Source organism: Ascidia mentula, chromosome 9 (genome assembly GCF_947561715.1).
Source record: "Ascidia mentula chromosome 9, kaAscMent1.1, whole genome shotgun sequence".
NCBI classification, from domain to species: domain Eukaryota; kingdom Metazoa; phylum Chordata; class Ascidiacea; order Phlebobranchia; family Ascidiidae; genus Ascidia; species Ascidia mentula.
In genome coordinates, this window is record NC_138574.1 from 13,414,160 (window position 1) to 13,436,791 (window position 22,632).

Sequence of the window (22,632 nt, forward strand, 5' to 3'; positions counted from 1 at the left end):
GGCAGTTATTTATTAAATTGCTGCGGACTAACATTCGTAACCGTGAGGCTTCACAAGTAAGACACCATGACAAAAAAGGAGCAAACACTTTCGTTGACAGTAATCCTTAACACAGCAACACAAAATATTCGCTCTCAAATATGTACTAATTAAAAGGCGTGGCCCTTTCAACCACGCGACTAAACATACCAATAACGCGGCAGTTATTTGGCTGCGTTCGAAATATAAAATATTTGCAAGTACAATTATATCTGTTTTACTAAATCCGAAATGTTTTACTCGATTTAACAGAAATTGGACTAAAATTGTTTTTGAATTTACATTGGCAATTACTACTCGCATGGAATGATTAGCAAATACCGATGCTGCCGAGAAATACAACCACAAACACTAATAAGGAAATTGCAATATATTTTTCTACAGCTGTTTATACAAAATATAGGGAGAATCAAATTCCTACAGGTTAAACCCTATCACTTTACACATACTAGGATTGGCTGTGATCATTTTAGTCGGCCCACATTTATAACTGGTTGATTAGTATTTGGAAGGCGTCGATTTTTTTTCCATTTCTCTGAGAAAACGGCGGAAAATTTTTCCGCTTGGTGACTTCGGAATCGCTTCGATAAAGGTGATTCCCCCACGTAAGAACTTGTATTTGGCAATTTTGTCTGAAATACAAAATAGCATATTTGGTAATGACTGGAGTACGGTTGCGTATACGTAGAACTGTTACGTGTTATGGATGCACCATTTGTATAGGAGAAAAGTAATTGTATTAACAACGACACACACAGAAGCTAGCGTAGTAATAAAAAAAAATATTGCTGGTGGGTAATACCCTTTAGAAAATCGTGGATTTCCTTTTCTGTGAGAGTTGAGTCATTTTTGACCACATACGCCTTGGGTAATTCCCCTGCTTCGAGATCCGGTATGCCTATCACTCCCACGTCAGCAATCTTTGGATGACGTAACAAAACGTCCTCCAACTCAGCAGGAGCAACCTGAAGCAGTGGTTTTTAAACATTTTAGGGTCACAACAAAAATTTTATTTGTTGATTTGTTTGATGCAAGTTTCGATTCAAGCAATATTGGAAACAACAGTGTGCGGTGCAGCGATCAGACAATTTTAATATAGTTTCTGCTGCACTTTTTGTTAGAACAACTACCACAAGAGTCTTATCTGAAAATTGTTGAATTACCTGGAATCCTTTGTATTTGATGAGTTCCTTTAGTCTGTCTACGATATATAAAAACTCGTGTTCATCATAATGACCGATATCACCAGTATGAAGCCAACCATCAGAATCAATAGTCTTGGCTGTTGCATCAGGATTTTTAAAGTAACCTTTCATAACCTAAAGTATATTTTTGATTGTTACGTCACATAGACTGTTATCGATATTTCAAACCTGGGGTCCTTTGATGCAAATTTCGCCATCTTCATTCTCCCCAAGCTCTTTGCCTGTTTCCACGTCGATGATCTACAAACAAAGTTTTCTAGTGCAATGACGAAAGTTTTGTCAATCTCACTTAAAACTGAGTATAAAGAGACTGGCCCATATTGTCTTTATACTCAGAATTATGAGAAAACCCGTGAGTTGTGTTCCTCACTTAAAACTAATATTTAAAATGAATGAATGAATTTTTTTCAGGGGGCAGTGGTTATTATCTGTTTTGTATTAAAGTAACTTTGCCCTACTTTGGGCTGGCCTTCACACAGTCCGCATTTCTAACCTTCAGAAGTGTGTTGGGTACGACGCTTCCAACAGACAGAACAGGTGTGTAATAATCTATGTGCACGGTTCCCAGTGTTCCCTCGGTAAGACCCCAAGCTAATCAAACAAATAAGTTAGAGGTTTGTACGGTTGAGCATATTTATTCAGACCAGACAAGGATTGTATACATGACAACATGAGACGATAATAGTAAAACTTTACAGGGCCTATTTAAATAGCTTTCAGTTTGTATAGGAAAGTAGAGTCCCATTTTGGACGTAAAATGACAAACAAATATGGTTTATGTGTGCTACGTAACCTTGTGTAATTGACACATTCAGCTTTTTTTCAACAGACGTTGCCACGCTTTCAGCAAGAGGGGCAGCCCCTGAACCAATCTCGCGAAGAGACGAAATGTCAAAACCGTGGTTTACTGGAAGTTGGTCCATTGCGATTATCATTGGCGATGCAACATTGAATCTGGTTATCTAAAAGAGTTCGTGTAAGAGATATTTTGTAACCTGAAACATGATCCATGCATACCTTTTTCCACGCTTCTTTGAGGGCATTAATATTGTTTATTGGCAAACTAGTAGGATGTTAAGTTGAAGTCAAAAAGATAATACTTTATTTTTTAAAGTCATGTTTATTAGCATCGCGGATTAAATCAATTGCAACCAACCTTGTAATTCTGAAGATCGTTTAGCATTTGTACAATTTCAAACCGCCTCTTCACAACCAACCTCGCGCCTTCGGACACCACAAGTACCGACAACTGAATACCGTAGACATGAAACATCGGCATCACCATGTAAACAACGTCCTTTCTCGAGAAGCGAAACGTTGACCTATAAGCAGAGGATACTACTGTCAACAGTAATTGACCAGAATTACCCAAGAAAAACCAAAGAAAAATACATCATAAGTATGTTACACGTATATATCCATTCACAATTTAAAATTATTTTTAATAATTTTGGAAATCATTCCCCATTTTGTTGCAATTTCCACTTCCTATACTCATTTGGAAAGTTCAACTAGCAGAATAGAAACGGTTACTTCCGGATTTAAATACAGAAAGATTAACTGAATGATTTTAGCCTACGTTTCCATGCTGCTTGTTGAACAACTATTATCAAAATGTATTCGAAAAGTAACAAGAGGACTAACCTGATCAGACAGAAATTTGACAAAAGATTACGATGAGTGAGCATGACACCCTTCGGTAATTCAGTTGTTCCGCTTGAGTAGAGAATCAATGCCACGTCATCGGGGTCAATCTTCACACTCAAAGGAAAGTCTAAATAACACGGAAAGAGAAATCAACATTTTCTGCTCATCCTCAGTGATGATTTGCTTAGTAATGGTGAGTGCTTAACTTAAATTTGTTCGCTCTCATTTGTTATTTCATGGAAGTTGTTTTTATAGAACCATAAATTTTAACAATGCGCAAGCTGTGAACCGCAAAAAAGAACCAACCGCTTGATCAGAAAACAAACCCCGCCAATTTATTGGTGAAATGCATTACCTCTATGATTTCCCTTTGCGAGAAACTGGCTGAACGTTTCTCTCTGTTCGGCTTCTTCCATGTTGATAAGTAGCTTCACAAGATAAAAATACATTTTTTTCTTCTTTCTTTTGAGTTGTTAACATGCACTTTTTTCGTGTTTAAACAAAATAGTTGAGAACATCCATAGGAAAGTATTTGCCATGAATGTTGTCTCAAGTTAAACACGCCAAAAACAATTTATGCTATGCCAACAAACAAACTTAATTGTGATGTTTCAGTTGCTGCACTGTTTCCAGTCGATGAAGGTCAGCTAAAGGAAATTTTTCTCTTCAGTTTATCGATACCACAATGTTAAACTATGACACGAAGAAAATCGGACAAGACAAACTTTAACTGATGTCAGTTCTTCGCAAACTTCTGTCATTTTCTTGTAATTCTTCGAATTCACGAATACAACTTTGGGTTCAGTCAGTTTCAGTTGGTGGAGCAACTCGTCTGCAGTATAATGGAAAACTCTTTACCAAAATTGGACAATTTCAAAACGCCAGATATCAAACGGTCACAATTCACCTTTTGTGTAGTTTGGGTTACTCGTAGTTAAAGTAGCGCCGCAAGCCATCGCACCCATCAGCACGAATGTGTATTCGGCTGAGTTGGTCAAGCAAGTGGCCACAATATCTCCTTTGCCGATTCCCATTCTGTAAAAGGCGCTCCCGCATTTCATGCCGCTTTCTCGCATGTTGCTGAACGTATATTTGTTGTCATTGTTCGATCCGTCGATCTGCAAATAATGTGGAGATTGGAGAACTAAAATGTACGATTGAAAATGGGATAATCTGCGAAAAACATTGTACTTTGTTTTGTCATGTTGGTTCCTGTAACCAAGGTTGAAAGCAAAACAAATTTCCTACTGGGACTATTGAGCCGACAGTTCAGTCGCACCTTGCCCAATCGTTAAATCTGATGGTTACTTTGTAAGGTATTTCTACATCTACATGTTTATATTCTTGAATTACTGTTGGTTAACTGCGTTGCTTTTTTAGCGATATCGATGATGCCTATGCAAACACAAGCGAAATATATATGTCGAAGAAACTTTAAACAAACAGACGACTTGGGATTATTTATCATAATTTGGAACCATTGAGTTTTCAGGTATAGAACACACCTGCATTGACATTCTTACCGGAACCGCGTTCCACACCGTTAACTTTCAGGGCTGGTGTGAATAATCGTTTTTTTCCTTTCACAACTTTTTACAACTGCACAATTCTATAAATGTGGTCGAAATCGGAAAAATAACACACAAAATCATAATCGCCGTAAGTTTTTGGTATTTTACGCACGGGAAGGTTCTAAACTGAAAGTTGTGCATATTGGTTGATTTTGAATGACCCATTAGGATTTAAATTTCAATTCAAATACACTTGAAATTATTCCAACTCACAATTGCAACTTTGTTTCCCAACCGGCCGAGAGCATCGAACAAGTATTCAGTACAATTTACATTCGGTATCAACAGATCGGGAAGCGGGCTTCGTAGAACCATTTTGCAAATACTTTTCTGACGCAAGGCAGCCGAGCGTGCAGTCTGTAAATAGAAACAAAGCTTTTAACTGCCTGGGTAATAAAGACTAGCTTATCTGCACATAGGGATTGTTTGTAGCATTTAACCAGCTTCAAATCAACTGAAGTGTGAATTGACTCATACTGCTGACTACGTTGCATATCTAAAGGCAACGCAACGTAAAAACATTCTTTGCACAATCAGCATCCTTGTGCGTTGTCAAGTTTAGCAAACTTATTGAAGCGTGCTGACAACTTCTTCTCTTATTCACATTCAATACCTTTTTTGCGGTTTTAGCGCTGTAACATTGCAAAACTCCACTGTTGATTTACACTGTTTAAAAAGACTGTATAGGAACGCATTATCGTTCAGTTTGTGATTTGTCGTACAAAACATACCCATTTAAGGTCCTACAAGGCAACAAAACATTCATTTTGCCTTGTTCTCTAGTTATTATATTTAACAAGGCATCGTTTCAGACCGAAGTTCAGAGAATAGGCAGCGTTACTAACCGGCATTTGGTTTATTTAATCTAGACCGAGCACTGGTATTTGGACCCGCATAACCATTATTGATTATTTGCATTTTACTTCTATAGGCCGTGTCGAAAACTGTATAGCCGCATCCTAATAAATTGAGGTATTGTTGCGTTTTGTTGCTAATCAATTGTTGCGGTTTGTTGCTAATTAGCCGCTGTCTATACTCCTTCGTATACTTTGGCAGTTATTTATTAATTTGGAGCGGACCAACATTCGTAACCATAAGGTTTTCTGAAAACAAATGCATAGGAAAACACCACAAGTACCACACCATGAAAAAAAGGTTGACAGTAATCCTTAATATTCGCTCTCAAATATCTACTAATTAAAAGGCGTGACCCTTTCAACCACGCGACTAAACATGCCAATAACACGGCAGTTATTTGGCTGCGTTCGAAATATAAAATATTGGCAATTACAATTATATCTGTTTCACTTAAATAACGAATGATTTACATAATTTAAAAAAAATTGGACTAAAATTGTTTTTCCGTCAGCTTTAGTTGGTGGAGCAACTCGTCTGCAGTATATTGGAAATGTTAGTCGTTGTGACACAAGTTTCGATTTAAAAAATGCTCATTGTCAAAATGCTCTATCATTGGCCCTATATTGGTGTCTTATATGTTCCTTTGAACATAAGTTATTCTTGGTGTAATATTGGATGTTTGCTCAAAAAAATCATAATATCAAAAATGTTGAAGAGATTCGAATATTTTCCGAAACAAAATTTGTGTTACATGAGAAAAAGGTGAAGATTTTTGAGACTGTTATAGTATAGACTGTTTTTAAATTATGTAATAGTTTTCTTATGTAATAACGGTGACGCCAACGATCACGATATGCGCCAAGGGGATATTTGACTTATTTGCCCTTCGGCCCGAAGACGTCATGGTTCCTGACCAAGGTCAAAGGTCAGCCACCGGAACGTCGATTTTTACGTTTTTGTTCTGCCAGAAAAGAGTCCCTTTTAACCACCTTACCCTCACCCTCTTTCTTTACCCCTGTTAGACTTCAATCTAACAGGCCAGATGTCAGACGGTATTACAACTAACCTTTACTGTAGTTTGGGTTGTTTGCAGATAAAGTAGCGCCGCAAGCCATCGCACCCATCAGCACGAATGTGTATTCTGCTGAGTTGGCCAAGCAAGTGGCCACAATATCTCCTTTGCCGATTCCCATTCTGTAAAAGGCGCTCCCGCATTTCATGCCGTTTTCTCGCATTTCGCTGAACGTATATTTGTTGTCATTGTTCGATCCGTCGATCTGCAAATAATGTGGAGATTGGAAAACGAAAGGAACGATTGACTTCACATAAAAAAAAATTAACAATTTTATGCATCTAAACTGAAAGTTATGCAAATTGGTTGATTTTGTATAATTTAGAATAGCTTTGCCTACTCCTAACTACTTTAATTCAAATACACTTACAATTATTTCGAACTCACCATTGCAACTTTGTTTCCCAACCGGCCAAGGGCATCAAACAAGTATTCGGCGCAGTTTACATTTGGTATCAACATATCAGGCAGCGGGCTTCGGAGAACCATTTTTCAAATATATCTGTCTGATGCAACGCAGCCCTGCCGTACAGTCTGTAAAAAAACGAGGCTTTCACTTGGCAAATAAAGGCTTGCATTCTAGCAATTAGCATACCATTAACCAGTTTCAAATCAACTGTTTAAGTGAGAACTGACTCATACTGCTAACTAGGTTGAATATCTAAAAGCGGCGCAATGGAGAAACATTCTTTGCGCACTCAGCATTATTGTGCGTTGCCAAACTTATCGAAGCGTGCTGCCAACTTTTTCTCGTTGAGACATTCTTGAACTTTTTAGTTTTGCAGTTTTAGTGCTGTGATGTTACAAGTCCCACTACTGGCATACACTGTTTATAGGGATTGTATAAATAACATTAATGTTCACTTTGTGATTTGTCATACATAACAGACCCATTTAAGCATTATGTGGCAATTAAAGCAACGATTTCCTTTCCCACTGTGTATTTCTCTGTCACAATAGAAGAAGGGCGTCGCAAAGCAATCAGTGATGCATGAGGGTCATTTTTACGATTGAATGATCACATATGCAAGCTTACCGACGAGTAACGCTTTGTCACAAAAATATGTGAAATACTGAAACCACAAAACAAACACCAAACAAAATGAAACCATTGACCATGAGTGAACAGACCACGAGGCCAACACAAAAATCATACAATTTCAAAACTCATTTGCATTAATTTCATTGATTGCAGTTGTAAAAATGTAAGTAAATAAATAAATAAATTATCGGCAAAGTAGGCAAACACAAATTTAGTATACCTTACATCAAACACTTCGTACAAAACAAACAACGCAAACACAAAAAATAGTTTCGTGGAACATGCTGTCCCATTGATTCATTATTGGTGCTTTGATAGTCCAATAAAAGTGTTCAAAGCAAGGTGCTAAAAGAAGTAAGGAACGCAGTGTTTCAATATCAGTGCGTTAACCTACTTGTAATAAATTAAACCAAGAATCACATTTTGGATTTCTCTCTGGCGCCCTCCATTCGTCTCAAAACTCGCCGCAAAATTTTTCCGCTGTTTGATTTTGGAATGGTATCAGTAAAGGTGATTCCTCCACGCAGGTACTTGAATTTGGCGACTCTGTCTGTGAAAAATAGTTAATTCTGGTCAATTTTTTTATTTCAATAGAATTTGACGCAAAAAAGCAATCCAATGAGACTTCTTCAGGGTTCTGGGCCATCGTCGGATGGTAGACGAAACATCGGTTGCAATAAAATCCTGTAATTTAAAAAACGAAAAAAAAACATGTGTTTCAAACCTTTCAGAAAGTCTTGGATTTCCCCTTTTGTGAGAGTAGAATCCTTTCTGACAACGTATGCCTTCGGTAATTCCCCTGCCTCGAGATTGGGGACGCCAATCACACCTACGTCAACAATACTAGGATGACGTAACAATATCTCTTCCAACTCAGCTGGCGCTATCTGAAACCGCAGGGAATTAAAACGAAGTTAAATAGGAAGATTGTTGCCAAGGTTCGTGCAGGAGTGCAGTTTATTCACCATATACACATATACAAAACCACTTGCAAAGACTACCCAGCAGCAAATCCATATTCTATATGGACATCGATATAATTATACGTACCATTATAACAGTCCTGTTAGAATATGGATTTACTGCTGCATGTACTTTGCAAGCAACTTTTCTTGGCCAAATCTACGCATTGTCGCGACCATTTAATATATGTTTGACGCGGATATTCATTTTATTTATGACGTTGAGTCGTAGCAAAATGTCGCACAAGATTACCTGGAATCCTTTGTATTTGATGAGTTCCTTCAGTCTGTCTACGATATATATAAACTCGTGTTCATCATAATGACCGATATCACCAGTATGAAGCCAACCATCAGAATCAATAGTCTTGGCTGTTGCTTCAGGGTTATTCAAATAACCTTTCATGACCTACTTAACAGAACTGTGAATTGGTAAAATCGATCTCACTCACAAAAATATGCATATTATTAATAAGTACTGAATGTTGTGAAACACAGCGTCACTAACACCAGACAGAAATTGTCACCTTAAGCAGTTGCACCAGCAATATCAAATGACTACCCTTTAGTTGCTTGAGTATTTACTGACAACGGAAATGTTTCGCGCAACTCATTTTAAAGCTTGATTAATACCTGCGGACCCTTGACCCAGATCTCTCCGTCGTCGAACGCTCCAAGTTCGCGGTGGGTGTTCGGGTCGACGATCTGTAGACGCAACAATATAGCAAATTAAGACCCCACCTTACAAATATGTAAAATAACTCACGAAGAGTGGTTGAAGATTAGCGTCGCTACGATCTTTTATTTAAAATTTCACAAAAATATTAATTTCCCAACGCTCTACCAACTGAGCTACAGGAGCTCAGTGGTTGCAAGGGGGGGTATATTGTGGCCAAGGTACACTGGTGCGCAAGCGCGCAACTTTTATTTACGGGCCGAATGATTTTGTCAGGCAGAAAAGATGCGGTCCGTAGACCGTAGGTTGCCGTCTTCAGTTTAGAGGAAGACCTTTGCTTGGAATCCGATGAGGTGTTAAATGTTTTTTATTTAAAGTAATAACTTACAGAAGCTTTGTGTTTGCCGGTTACATACTTATTCACTTGGTAAGAAGCACCAAAAGCAACCGCCTTTAATTTACCTTCAAACGTGTGTTCGGTGTAACACTGCCAACAGAAGTGATGGGGGTGAAATCGTCCAATGGAACGGCGCCACGTGGCCCTTCGGTCAAACCCCAGGCTGTGTACAGAAAATAAACTTAAAAATCACAACGTTAACGTGATATTTGTAAGGCTTTCAGGACTACATTAGTTTTAACAATTTTATTGATACAAACAAGTTTAAGTATAATGTTGCCATTGATTTAAAGCATTACAGAAAATACTAGATTGCAAAAAGTGTTAAAATAACGCTTGGTCAAACATATATTTGGATCCAATAAATAATTTCCTATAGTGAACAATTCGATAGGTCGCCAATCTTGCCTTGTTTCACTTTGATGTTAAATTTCCGCGCCACAGATTTCGCTACACTTTCAGGTAAAGGTGCGGCCCCAGATCCAACTTCGCGCAACGATGACAGATCGTAACCATGATCTGGTTGAAGTTGATCCAAGCCTACTATTATGGGTGGTGCGGCGGAAAACTTCGTAATCTGCAATCCAACACAACAACTTGAAAGAAAAAGAAAATTTCGCATTCAAAAAATATGACAAATTGTTTTTCCGCCCTTTAAAATCCACGCGTTTTTTTAGTTTAAATCTCAGCAAAATAACAGTTCCGGTAAAACTCTGTGTCTTTCACAACACGAAGCAGATTTTATTCCACTTACTGCTTTCTAAACCGTATGACGGGAAAAGCGCGGGTGCGCGCCATGTAGACCGCAAACCAATGTTCATGAAGCAACTGGTATTGACTGCACCCGAAACAGCAAATCGATTGGATATTACTCTCCTAATACAGAGCTTCGTTCTACTTCGTAGCTGGAAGTTTAAAATATGCCTTTCCTCCAGCAGTTACCTTGTAATTTTGTATGTCGTTCAGCATTTGTTTGAAGTGGAAACGTTTTCTTATCACAACTCGAGCGCCGTGAGCAACGGACAATAAACACATCAGAATCCCGTAGATGTGGAACATGGGAAGGACGAGGTATAGAACATCTCTATGTGAGAATCTTTGCACTGCACTGAATGAAACATAATGAAATTTTACCTTTACTATTTTTGAAAAACTTCAAATGTAAAAATCGAGCATTTTTCAAACAACTGTTAAAGTTTAAAACTCCTACATGTTTGGACTAATTTACAAAACCAAACAACATCATCAAAGAAAACAAAATTTGATGCATAATTAATCTACTTTGGTCAGTAATCCTATCGATTTAATGTTAACTTTCCTACTCGCATATAGTGAAGATAGCCATCACATTTCTATGCGTCAACAGAACTCCCTTCGGCAAACCAGTAGTTCCGCTGGAGAAAAGGATTATGGCGACATCATGTGGGGATGTTTTCACGGGCAATATCTCATCTAAAAATAATGCTTGGTTACATCTGCAAGATAGTAAATACAGTGCAGCTTTTGAGGTGATTTATACAATGCATCTTTAAAGTGATTAGAAAATTCTTTTCCACAAAAATGGAATATTTCAGTACAGTTGCTGAACATGCTTTAGTTGGGCCCAGCCTTAAAAACACTGCAATAATGTTTAGAAATTAGAAAACTTTACTGAGTTTTAGTACAATATAAAAAAGTTAAAAATCAACAAGAAACCATTAAGGTTTACTTGAATTGCTGCCATTTTCCAAAAAGAGCTTGAAATTTTGTCTGCCAGTTACTTCTTCCATGTTGATGAGAGCCTGTCAATCAAACCAACAACTAAATTACGCAATGGAATTTTGTGTTGATTAATAGTTGGTTTGGCACCATTAATTGTTGGTTTGACACCTATATATATTTTCAGCACTTGTTTTTGAAAGTACATACAATTTTTCAGGCATTCAACTACCCTACCTGTACTGATGGAACATGTTTGCAAACTTCTTTAACTTTATCATAATTTTCGGAGTTGACAAAAACAAACTTAGGCTTGGTCTGTGTTAGTTGGTGGTTAAGTTCATCTGAACAAAGATGTCTGGAGGTTAGTACAATTGTATGAAATACTTCTGGAGCAGTGTTTGTCAACCACCCGTCCATGCCAGTTTTTTTACTGGTCCCCCAATATACATTCTTTTAACAATGAATGAGTTCTTCCAGTGCAAAGTGCATTGCCATATTAAATGTCAGTTTTTATTATCATTTCATTTGAACATAATTGGAAGTTTATAAAATTCATGGGCTGTAAAATGTGCAAAAGAGATCCTCTGGTCTAGGACACAAGCTTTCAAACACAAGAAATACAATTTTGGTAGAAGAAAGAAAATTAATTTAAAAATTTCTTAAATTCAAGAAAACGATCTTTAAACTCAAAAGAAAACTACATATAATTACAATTGGACTGGTTCCGATAACACATATATACAAATCTACCTTTTGTGTAGGTGGGGTTCATGGTAGTTAGAATTCCACCACAGGCATTGACACCAATAACTATAAAGATGTATTCAGCTGAGTTTGTGAGGCAAGTTGCAACAACATCTCCCTTTTGCAACCCAACTTTGTAGAATGCATTTCCACATTTCATTCCATTTTCATGGATTTCCTTATACATGTATTCTTTCCCATTGTTGAATGCATCAATCTGGAAATCAAAAGTACCTTTTATAATGTTGCATGTATACAATAGAAAATACATTCACATGTAATGACAACTCAAACTTTTGTATTTCACAATGATTTCCAAGTTGGAATAATTTGATAGTCAATAAGATTTCTGATAGAAGAATTACTATATTTTGCCCAATCACTTTTGATATGATGCCACAGATTTGCAAACACAATGTACATACAGCACATTACACCATGGCATTAAAGCTTTATTTAAAGCATAAAGTGTGTAGCAATAACGAAAAGGGTTACCTACTATTCCAACTTTGCTTCCATTTGTTTTGAGCTTGGACAGCATATATTCCGCAAAGCTAACATCTGGTATAACCAGGTCTGGCACAGGACTACGAAGCACCATAGTTTAACTTTTAGCTGCTACAAAAATTTCTATTAAAAACTTGACATTAATTTTATACAGCACATTGGTTGCTAATTAACTTGCACTTCTTCACAAGTGCTTGCCCGTGCGGTGCTGAATCATCAATTCGCGCGAATTGCAAACGCCAATAGAGGCAGAGTCTGCACCAGTTATAAACAATATATTCAGCTATGTTATAATGTTATATAACTGAATCATAACAAAGTTTTCAGTGTTGTTTGCAAAACCAAAATTTCGCGCAACACATAAGCATTATGACGTAATTTTGCACGGTTGACTGCGGAGCATATTACCACCGAAAAGAGATGGTCGAGTCGATTTTTATTTGCGCTAAGCAAGAAGCTGAAATGATATAACAATTAAACTTTTACGTACAAATCATTACGGAAATTTCAAATACACATACATGTTGTCTTCTGACTGTGCTTTTTATAACTTAATTTTAACAAAGTTAGTATTTTGCGTTGATTGAATTCTTTTCCATTTCTCTCAAAAGTCGTCGAAGGATTTTTCCGCTTGGAGACTTTGGGATGCTGTCGACAAATCGAATTCCGCCACGTAGATACTTGTACTTGATTACTTTATCTGTCAAATATTTGTTCAAGAAACACTTTATTGATATTTGAGTTCGTATTCACCTTTCAAAAAGTCGTGTATTTCCTGTTCGGAGAGCGAAGCGTCTTTTCTAACCACGAACGCCTTTGGTACTTCCCCTGTTTCGAGATTGGGAATGCCGATCACTCCAACGTCAACAATCTTCGGGTGACGCAGCAATACGTCTTCTAGCTCGGCTGGTGCGACCTAAGCAACATGCTCTGGTATACTGAACAGTGAACACTGACTTAATACAGCTGCATATAGAATAAGACCAACCTGAAACCCTTTGTATTTGATGAGTTCCTTCAGTCTGTCTACGATATATATAAACTCGTGTTCATCATAATGACCGATATCACCAGTATGAAGCCAACCATCAGAATCAATGGTCTTGGCTGTTGCTTCAGGGTTATTCAAATAACCTTTCATGACCTTGGCAAATAAACAATTTGTCGAGTGACTCTCAGCTGATGCACAAAAAACGTATCGTTGGAGAAAAATGATACAATGATTCGTTTCATTTGATGACGATTTGTAAAATGTGCACTTAATTCCATTACAATCTTTACAACAAAATGTTGGTATAAATTATTCCGGTATGGTCAAATGTATGCAACGTTTAGTGTATTTAAATTCACTGGCATTACCTGAGGTCCAAAAACACAGATTTCTCCGTTTTGGTTGCAACCGAGTTCTTTGCCGCTTTCAATGTCAAGAATCTAAATACAAGAAAATGTTTCACGCTGTAGTGAACCATTAGAAACGCTGGTAAAGACCACCGATGGATATACGTTCGAACATGTTTGTATTGTTGCATTAAGCCGTTGGTCTACTATACCTTTAACAAAGTATTGGGTGGTACCATGCCGATGGATGCAATTGGGGTGTATGCATCCAAGCGTAAACTTGAAGGACAAGCCTCCGTTAGTCCCCAACCTAAAAAAAGGCATTTGGTAGAAAAATCTGGCATATCCTTCGTGTAGGTACCTTATGATATACAGAATAGCGTATAGATTTTCCAATAGTATATACAGTACTTCAAATAATTGGCTTTAATGTAGGAATAAAACAACAACATACAAATTAATTTCGCGAACATGGCGAACTACTGGCTAAACTGTAACAGAGAGGATTAATATTTTTGTTTTTAGCCAGATATTACTCGCAAAAATGACCGGTTTTATGACAATTAATTCTAAAAGTGGCATGGTTTTATTACATTTTTAGTGGGCATATCACTTTGCATCTGATTTTTTCAACACATACAAATCACATTTAAAATCGTTACCATAACTACAATTACAATCCAGGGCGCACACTCCAACCTATACCTTGTCGAACACTGGCGTTAAACTTTTTGCCGACAGACAAAGCCACGCTTTCTGGCAATGGAGCGGCTCCACAACCTATAACTTTCAAAGACGAAAGATCATAACCGTGGGCAGGGGGTAGCTGGTCCATAGCTACCACAATCGGTGGTGCCACTGAAATTCGAGTTATCTGAACAAGATGATTGGTCGTTAAAGTTACTGATAATTTTTAAACACCCTTGCACTTAAGTGTACTCGTAAAAGTACGAGTACACATGTACTCGTGCAACCAAGCAACATAAACGCAGAATTTAACATTTCCGTGGTAAAACTCGAGCCATAACAAACACACAGATGGTCGTTAGACTTACCTTGTATTTCTCAATGTCCTTTAACATTTGTTTGAAATCGAAGCGTTTCTTTACAACCATTCGGGTTCCTTGTGCAAGACATGTCATGGAAATGTATACTCCGAATATGTGAAACATAGGCATTACCAAATACAAAACATCGAATCTGCTGAATACCGTTGCAGTGCTGTGTAAACCAAAATATGTAATAATTTTGGTGCACAAAAGCAAAAGTTGATGACATGTTACTTTACCACTAAATACCAGAACACATATGTTATAAATATTTTTCACTTTGAGTTGTTTGACTTTTGAAAAGGAATTTTGGACACCCAGTGTTGGAATAAAGTCATAATCAGACTGTTGTCATTCCGCACACACTAACCTGCGTATTGCAAACATTGATACCATGTTTTTGTTTGTGAGCATCACGCCTTTTGGTAAGCCGGTCGTTCCGCTTGAGTAGAGAATTATAGCTGTGTCGCCGGAAGATGTTTTAACATTCAGCGGAAAATCTGCGCAATATGCGATGTTTAAAAGTGATAAATGGCACAGAAATGAGCTAAAAACGAAACATAAAATTGACCCTTTAACCTTGGGAATTTCCCCGTTTCATAAATTCTGAAAACGTTTTTCTTCCAAGAACGTCTTCGATGCAAAAAAGTTCCTGAATAAGAATTTGGTAAAAAACAAAATTTTAACTGAATGTAAATGCATTTTCACACCTTAACTGAGGGCAATTCAGAACAAACATCTTCTAACTTTTTATAGTTGTGCGAATTCACGAACACAAACTTGGGTTTAGTTTGATTAAGTTGGTAGAGTAATTCACCTAGGAATAATGGTTTAATAGTAAACCGTTGATGTACTTAAGCAACCAGTTTTAGTAAAAAGAATATTGAAAATTATAAGTGAAATAATAAAGAACATATTGGGACAGTAAAATTAACCTCTGGTCCTTACTTTTGGTGTAGTTTGGGTTGCTTGTAGTTATAACACCACCGCACGCATTTACCCCAATCACAATAAAAGAATATTCAGCTGAATTAGTGAGGCAAGTGGCCACCACATCTCCTTTTTCCAACCCCATTGTAAACAACGCACTTCCGCACTTCATTGCGTTTTCACGGACCGCGGCCGCATTGTATTTTTTGTCGTCATTGTCACTGTCAATCTGAAACAATAAGTTTCATATTTATTGAATATTATGATAAGTAGGTGTGTTCGCCCTTTCCTAACGTTTTTTTCACTTCTTTCTTTCTTTTGTAGCGTTGTTTGTTTATGTGCCTTAAATGTGTCCACCTTGTTAAACTTACATATTCTTCCTCCTGATGAAGGCTGCTGCATAACAGCCGAAACGTTGAGAAACGTAATAAAAATAAGGTTTGCCAGAAGGGCAGTATTCAGCAATTATGGAACGTGTTTGAACGGAAGGGCGTGCAAAAAGCACAATAAGAGCAAAGGAATCTTGTTCTTTGCTCAACTAACTTGCTTTTTGTGCTTAAGCGTGAACCTACCATTGTGACTTTGTTTCTCCATCTTGCTAGACATGACAGAACATATTCCGAAAGCGACGTGTCCGGAATAACAATATCTGGAATAATACTTCGTAAAACCATAGTGCAATTACTTGTTCAACCTCAAAATTTGTACAACAGCTTTGTCGTTAACTTTGAACGGTCAGACAAGCAACAATTTGGTCCGCACCACTGCAGCACAGTAAACGACATTGCCATTGCCAAGTCGTGGGCAATGATTGACTAACTTGCAGACTATGCTTCAGTGGTTTTTCTGCTCTGAGCAAGGTTTGCGGAAATGCGAAAAAGGCATTTAATCCGGCCCATTGGCGTTTGGGAGAATTCTACAACTGCATTTTGAGAATGAAACACTATATTCATCGGTGAACTTTACACTCTGTACTTGCATTTTAATTGTTCATCACATATTTGTTGCTCATATTTCTAAATAGCACAGACAACGTTTTTTTTCCAAAAGCAGCGTTTTTTATGTGTCTATAAAAATTTGTACTCAGGAATAAGTAATACAAACATAAATACATATTGCCTTGTTTTAGGTAAACAACAGTAAACCAAATATCAGATGTACAGAGAACTAGAACTAATGACATGTCCAACATTGCATATCACGTAAATCTCACAAGCAACATTCAATCAAGAACAGCAATGGCCTCAATTTCAACCTTTGCAAATTTGGGAAGATTTGCAGCAGCATATGCAGCTCTTGCTGGGTACGGTTCCGCAAAATCTGCAAACATGTTACATGACTGCCAATACCTTTGACAATTTGTTTCTTACTTACAGTTTTGGTAGACTGAATTTACAGTTGCAAAGTCATTGATGTCCGACAACAGGACTGTTGTTTTAACCACTAAAAAACATTGGTTTAAAGCTGAAGAAAAATTTTAAAATTTAATGCTTTTGAAATAGAACTTACCATTAGAAAAAGTCATTTCTGCAGCAGACAATATTTCCCCCATGTTTTTCAATGCCTAGATGGTAAGAATAAGTTTAAATTTCACATATCTAGGGTTAAGTAACTGAATGCTTTTTGCAAGAGTACACTTTTAACCGTATGCATATGAAAATCATTTAATAAATTGCCTTATTTCTTGTAGATAAAACTTGCCTGTTCTGTTTGTATTTTAACATCTGGTCCGGCGAACTCCCCTGTCTCAACTTTGAGACCAATTTGACCCGAAACATAAAGAGTTTTGTCGACTTGAACAGCTTGGCTGCAATAAGAGACTTCATAAGAATGTTGGCACAAACATTTACACAAAGATACTTCTTTGGTAAGCTAATTTTGCCATAATGTTGTATGACTGTAAATTTTGATACAGCAAAATACATACCTGTATGCACCAATCGCAGCAGGTGCCTTTGTTGTATTGATAACCTTTCGGAGAGTTTTGCAAGCACTCATATTCAACTGGTTTTGACAAATAAATATGTTCACTAAAAAGTATAGGTATTTTTTACTGGTTACAACAGAGGACACAAGGATAAATTATGGTTTATGCCAGTTTTCACCCTTTGTTTTTTTCATATAACAGTCAAGCAGTTTGTGTCACAATGCAACAAAAACATTTCAGTGCTTTAAACTAGGGATTCCTAAGTTACGGCCCGCGGTTTAATTCGGTAATTAATATGATTAACGTGTATAGGCTTCTCATCATGATGATGCTACAAAATTTATTTTTAAAACGCGGTCCCCTCCTTTCATGCATTTACACAGTAATGCCACTCACTTATTTCGTTCAAACTATGGTTAAAAAACAAATGTTACATTTAGGTTGCCCAAACACACAGAAAATCAAATGTAATTTACTTTAAAAAATTTTATCAAAGTTGGACATTTCATTGTGTGATAAATTTGATTAGTCACGTTTAGTATGCAAATCATTGTATAGAAATAATAGAAAATATCATGCATTTTAAAAATAACCTAATTAACTTTTACATAAACTCAAAGCACTAAAGTATATTTAAAATAATTAAATGTGCAGTGAGCCTTTGTAATCAATTAGAATTAGGTTTAGTTAGTATATATTTCAATATTCAGCCGAATCCGAATATTGATGGCAGTCCTACGTTCAATGTCTTCTTTTCAAGTTTCAACGGCGCTTCATCGCGAGTTGTGGGATTTTGCTCGCAAATGGAATTGCACGAAACACTTGCGAAAGTCGATGAATGCAATCGTACTTTGCCAAGTGTTTTGGAGTCAAGGCGGGATTTACTGATTTAAGGAGGGGTAAAAAAGATCATGGACCTTCCAATGCCCAAGGTTTTTGAGGAACGCCGATGTTGGCAATAAATAAATAAAATGGAAGCCACAACCTTGGATATTTTAGAAAATCGGGATTGATATTCTTGTTGTTTTTGTGTACTTAATGCCACTGTTTCGACCGTTTCCACCTATTAAAGAAAACGTTCCAACTTAAGGCAGTTATTGCAAACTAATTCGGAGAGTTTTCTAGAAGCCGCGTGCTGAACGCAACAAACTAAGTATTCGTAAACTTGGGACTAGGTTTTGCAGCTGTTAATTCCAAGTCCTTTTAGGTTGTGTTGGGATCAAATCAAGTAATTTGGTAAAAGTAGAATAGAAAAAAACTCGAAATTTAAATATTTACATCTGGTTAATCATTGATCAAAACCAGGTAAGAACTGGAAAATCTACAAAACATTGTGTTGACCACAGGCTGTGACCAGGCAGTAAACAAGGTCTTGAGGAACGGAAATGCACAAACTTTTTCGAAAACATTGAACATATATGAAAAAAGTTTTAACTGCAGGAGTAGTAAAGCAAATGTTGGTATATCTGCAGTTTGTCGAATAAAATTCGTACCAAAAGTATTCGAACTGTGTCATTTAACCATAAAGCAGACGAAAATAAGTATTATCAGTGTGGAGTGGTAACTAGCACAGATGACAATAGAAGTCCATAGCCTATATTTTGGTGTTATATAAAATGGACATTGTGGTTTTCTCTCCTGCATGGTGACATGCCCGCAGGCTGTGTTTGCGAACTCGTCTTTGTGTGTGGTTTTCATAGTTAGCCTCATTTTATAAGGAATTGCACATGTAGTAGTGATTCTTTGTTTAAAGGGTCGGTGTATAAATTTACCAGAACCAAGAGGTTATGGAAGAATTATACGAAACCTTTCCGAAAGAATGCGAGGATGATATTACAGAATTGGGGGAATATTTGAGCAACATGGCTCAGGCATGTGACGTAACTGAGTGGAAAGGTCACAAGTTTGGTGCGATTTTCAGTCCGAAGACGGTGAAGTTTGCCTGCACGGAATGGGATCTTAGGGACGGGGACGTGGTAATTGCCACATTTGCGAGAACAGGTGGAAACAGTAATAAGCACGAACATGACATAATTAGCACGAACACGTCAAACATAAATTATTCTGTGTTGCACAACTTAAAATGTGGGTCGTTAAGTTTAAATACAACAACGCATTTAGGTCAAGTCGCCTGGGTGAGATTCCAATAGTTAAAAGGTCTCTTTTTTTCTTTGCTACATCATAGCTAGAACTATGTTGTTTTTCAGTTACACAATGTTTTTTGCTAAATTTTGTTTCGGGAAAGCTGGCGTTAAACTTATATGTATGCCGTTGTTTCAAGTTTGACTAATTGCTTACATTTCTATCAGGCACACATTGGGCCAAAGAGTGCGTTCGTCAGCTTCTATATGCAAATGATGAAAAGCTGGACAGAATAAGTTACCACCTTCCAATGGCCTTGCTATACATAGAAATGGGTCCAGGTTAGTCAAACGATTGCCACCACAAACAGGGTTTTACTGCAATACAACTTTAAGCTTTAAAACAAATAGATAGTTTACATTAACTCATACACTATTTCGGAGTACAATCGTTTATATGCTATTCCATTTCCTTGGTAACTTCGCAGTGCTTAACTGAAGGCTGCAAGCATATCTTAATAAATATCATGCAATCCCAGTAAAGTATATCTGCTTTGTAAAGATCTGTAATTTAATAAAACCTAATTGAAAGTTTGTAGTTTCAACTTAATGGACAAACTTCCTCTTCCACGACGCGTGTTTCTCACTCATTTGCCTGCAAATCTACTACCTTTAGACAAATGGCTACAGAAAGACGTTAGGGTGAGTGTAAAGTGCAATATCCCGAATAATATTGATGACGTATGCGTTCAACATACCTCACCTTGAACAGCGAATATCATAATACTGAATATTTGTACAAGTTATTGCATTTATCTGTAAAAGCAAAAATTTTGGCAGGAGTTTTGCCCAAAACAATATTGCACCAAATAAGCCAAGGCAGCAATGTTTCATGCAATTGCATGCTTAACAGGATCACTCCACTGCACAGGTCCTTACTTGACAATGCTATATATTGTATCGAGATCATTAGGTTTACAGACTTCGCAGCCCAGGCATTGCAGCCCAGCTGGAAGTAAACCTTCACCAGTAAGAAATGAAAAATGATTTAATCGAATTTAAAAAGTGATCATTTTTTTCAGGTAATTAACGTCATACGGAATCCAAAGGATCAGGCCGTTTCCTGGTATCACTTCAGCCAAAAGTTTCCATACTTTGGAGTGGGAATATTTGAGGAACTTGTCCCCAAAGACTGGGGAAAATGGTTGGAAAACTACATGTCTGGTAAGTAGGCTACAGATTTACACCGAGGTATCTGCAGGTTATCAGAGATATACAATCTTTTATTGCTGGTAAAACGCAACCCCTCGTTTACACATAACACGTCTGACTGTGGTCTGTGGACCTAATGGTGTATATTGGTGTCGCTTAGAACACAGTTCATAGTGCAGTTAAATTAGTTTTAGTTTAGTTTTTTTTTGCTTTTGGTTGCAACTTTTAAACGTTGTTTTTATAGTAATGTTTCATGCAATCCCATGATTGCCAGGATCGCCCCACTGTGTAGCTCCTTACTTAGCGATTATAGCTAACGTATTGAGATCATTAAGTTTACAGGCTTCGCGGCCCAGACATTGCAGCCTAGCTTATTTATTGCATAGTTATAAATTGTACTGTAAACACTCTTAGGCCGAATTCCGTGCAACATGAAAGATGGGGAGTTTTATCCGGACAACATATTGACATGGCAACCTTACAAATCGCATCCTAAAGTTCTCTTTTTGACGTACGAAAACATGCTACAGGTAAGTGGATAAATATTACACAGGTCGGTTAACCTGGTCGCGAGTTTGTGTTGTACTGAAGAACGGAAATATTATTTTTAAAATCCTAGTAATAAATTTCGGATCTGACCGTAAACATTGGGTTTAGGGAAACTGAATGTCTTACATAATATTTTTTAGAAAAATATTTCTTCCCTTAAAAACCATAGGTTTCTAAAAAAGATTTTCTTTGCCAAGGATCCAATCGGAAACGTTAAAAAGATATCCGAGTTCATTGGATGCGACGCCGATGAGAAACTTCTAAAACACGTCACCATGAATACTTCCTTTACCAAAATGAAGAAAGATCTATTTTCCCAGGAAGATGGCGACTCAAAACTTGCTCAGTCAATGGAAAGAATTCGTACAGGTAAAGCGATTGTCAGATTAATAAAATTTTTTAAAGTGGGTTGTAAAAGTCGGATATTTTGAAAATCATCGATTCTGTAAAAGTATATACCTGTATCGGACATCTTAAATTTCGTCAAATTTCTATATATTTAGGTGTAGTTGGCGGTTGGAAGAACTACTTCACTGTTGCACAATCGGAAAAGATGGACGGCATCATCAAAGAAAAACTCTCCGACACCGGCATACAGTTTACATACGAATAGTTAAACAAAATAACAACAATTTAGATTTAAGATGTGTACCGTTTCAATCCTTCTGTAATCCATATCTCGAACAGAAAAGCAACTAACCTCGTGGTGGCGGTAAAGAGCTTCCAGAAATTACAGCAATTCTACAACGTGTGCATGTATTTTATTCACTGATAGTTGCAACTTACTTTCATTAAATACCTGTCAAGTACGGCCTAACAAGTACGATTTATAAAGCTGTTGTCCTCGTGTTCCGGTAAATACGTACACCGTGACATGTTTACGTGTGTTGAAACACCCTGAATGTTTCAACTGGGCCCGACGTTTGTCCGTGATTAGGGTGTCGGAATTTTATGCAATATCGATGATTATTAAACGTGTGAAAAGTTACTAGTTTTTTTCTTGGCGATATTATCCACTGCACTAAACCCCCAGCAATAAGTTACGGAAGCAAACAATGTTTAGCTTCAATCTTGTAAAGGAACTGGCGACGTGACAAGCAGGTGTGGCGAACACCAGATTCGACA

The 22,632-nt window shown here is 37.2% G+C and overlaps 5 protein-coding genes across 5 annotated transcripts; 1 reads left to right on the plus strand and 4 right to left on the minus strand.

Annotated features, from left to right (window-relative positions):
- Positions 1-6: 6 nt before the first annotated feature.
- On the minus strand, positions 7-7,047 carry LOC145913020 (uncharacterized). The gene is made up of 15 exons (XM_083000527.1): positions 6,988-7,047; positions 6,780-6,926; positions 6,387-6,597; positions 4,676-4,819; positions 3,799-4,009; positions 3,617-3,723; positions 3,247-3,319; positions 2,889-3,018; positions 2,401-2,566; positions 2,038-2,206; positions 1,738-1,835; positions 1,413-1,484; positions 1,203-1,358; positions 842-1,004; positions 7-671 (listed from the first exon to the last, which is right to left on the minus strand). The coding sequence occupies exons 4-15, from the start codon at positions 4,775-4,777 to the stop codon at positions 538-540; spliced, it is 1,581 nt and encodes a 526-aa protein (XP_082856653.1). The 5' UTR covers positions 4,778-4,819; positions 6,387-6,597; positions 6,780-6,926; positions 6,988-7,047; the 3' UTR covers positions 7-537.
- A 295-nt stretch (positions 7,048-7,342) lies between these two features.
- On the minus strand, positions 7,343-12,546 carry LOC145913021 (uncharacterized). Its single transcript, XM_083000528.1, has 12 exons — positions 12,414-12,546; positions 11,921-12,131; positions 11,405-11,511; positions 11,178-11,250; positions 10,792-10,921; positions 10,412-10,577; positions 9,878-10,046; positions 9,535-9,632; positions 9,030-9,101; positions 8,650-8,805; positions 8,159-8,321; positions 7,343-7,984 (listed from the first exon to the last, which is right to left on the minus strand). Exons 1-12 carry the CDS (start codon positions 12,513-12,515, stop codon positions 7,851-7,853), a joined length of 1,581 nt encoding a protein of 526 aa, XP_082856654.1. The 5' UTR covers positions 12,516-12,546; the 3' UTR covers positions 7,343-7,850.
- A 418-nt stretch (positions 12,547-12,964) lies between these two features.
- On the minus strand, positions 12,965-16,451 carry LOC145913022 (uncharacterized). The gene is made up of 12 exons (XM_083000529.1): positions 16,311-16,451; positions 15,757-15,967; positions 15,519-15,625; positions 15,388-15,460; positions 15,179-15,308; positions 14,815-14,980; positions 14,465-14,633; positions 13,972-14,069; positions 13,781-13,852; positions 13,410-13,565; positions 13,175-13,337; positions 12,965-13,121 (listed from the first exon to the last, which is right to left on the minus strand). Exons 1-12 carry the CDS (start codon positions 16,410-16,412, stop codon positions 12,988-12,990), a joined length of 1,581 nt encoding a protein of 526 aa, XP_082856655.1. The 5' UTR covers positions 16,413-16,451; the 3' UTR covers positions 12,965-12,987.
- Positions 16,452-16,793: 342 nt separating this feature from the next.
- Positions 16,794-17,786, minus strand: LOC145913679 (2-iminobutanoate/2-iminopropanoate deaminase-like). Its single transcript, XM_083001419.1, has 5 exons — positions 17,666-17,786; positions 17,440-17,545; positions 17,248-17,302; positions 17,113-17,181; positions 16,794-17,058 (listed from the first exon to the last, which is right to left on the minus strand). The coding sequence occupies exons 1-5, from the start codon at positions 17,734-17,736 to the stop codon at positions 16,961-16,963; spliced, it is 399 nt and encodes a 132-aa protein (XP_082857545.1). The 5' UTR covers positions 17,737-17,786; the 3' UTR covers positions 16,794-16,960.
- Positions 17,787-19,394: 1,608 nt separating this feature from the next.
- Positions 19,395-22,409, plus strand: LOC145914081 (sulfotransferase 1B1-like). The gene is made up of 7 exons (XM_083001858.1): positions 19,395-19,666; positions 19,975-20,088; positions 20,339-20,448; positions 20,829-20,970; positions 21,373-21,488; positions 21,705-21,876; positions 22,011-22,409. Exons 1-7 carry the CDS (start codon positions 19,453-19,455, stop codon positions 22,118-22,120), a joined length of 978 nt encoding a protein of 325 aa, XP_082857984.1. The 5' UTR covers positions 19,395-19,452; the 3' UTR covers positions 22,121-22,409.
- The last annotated feature ends 223 nt before the right edge of the window (positions 22,410-22,632 follow it).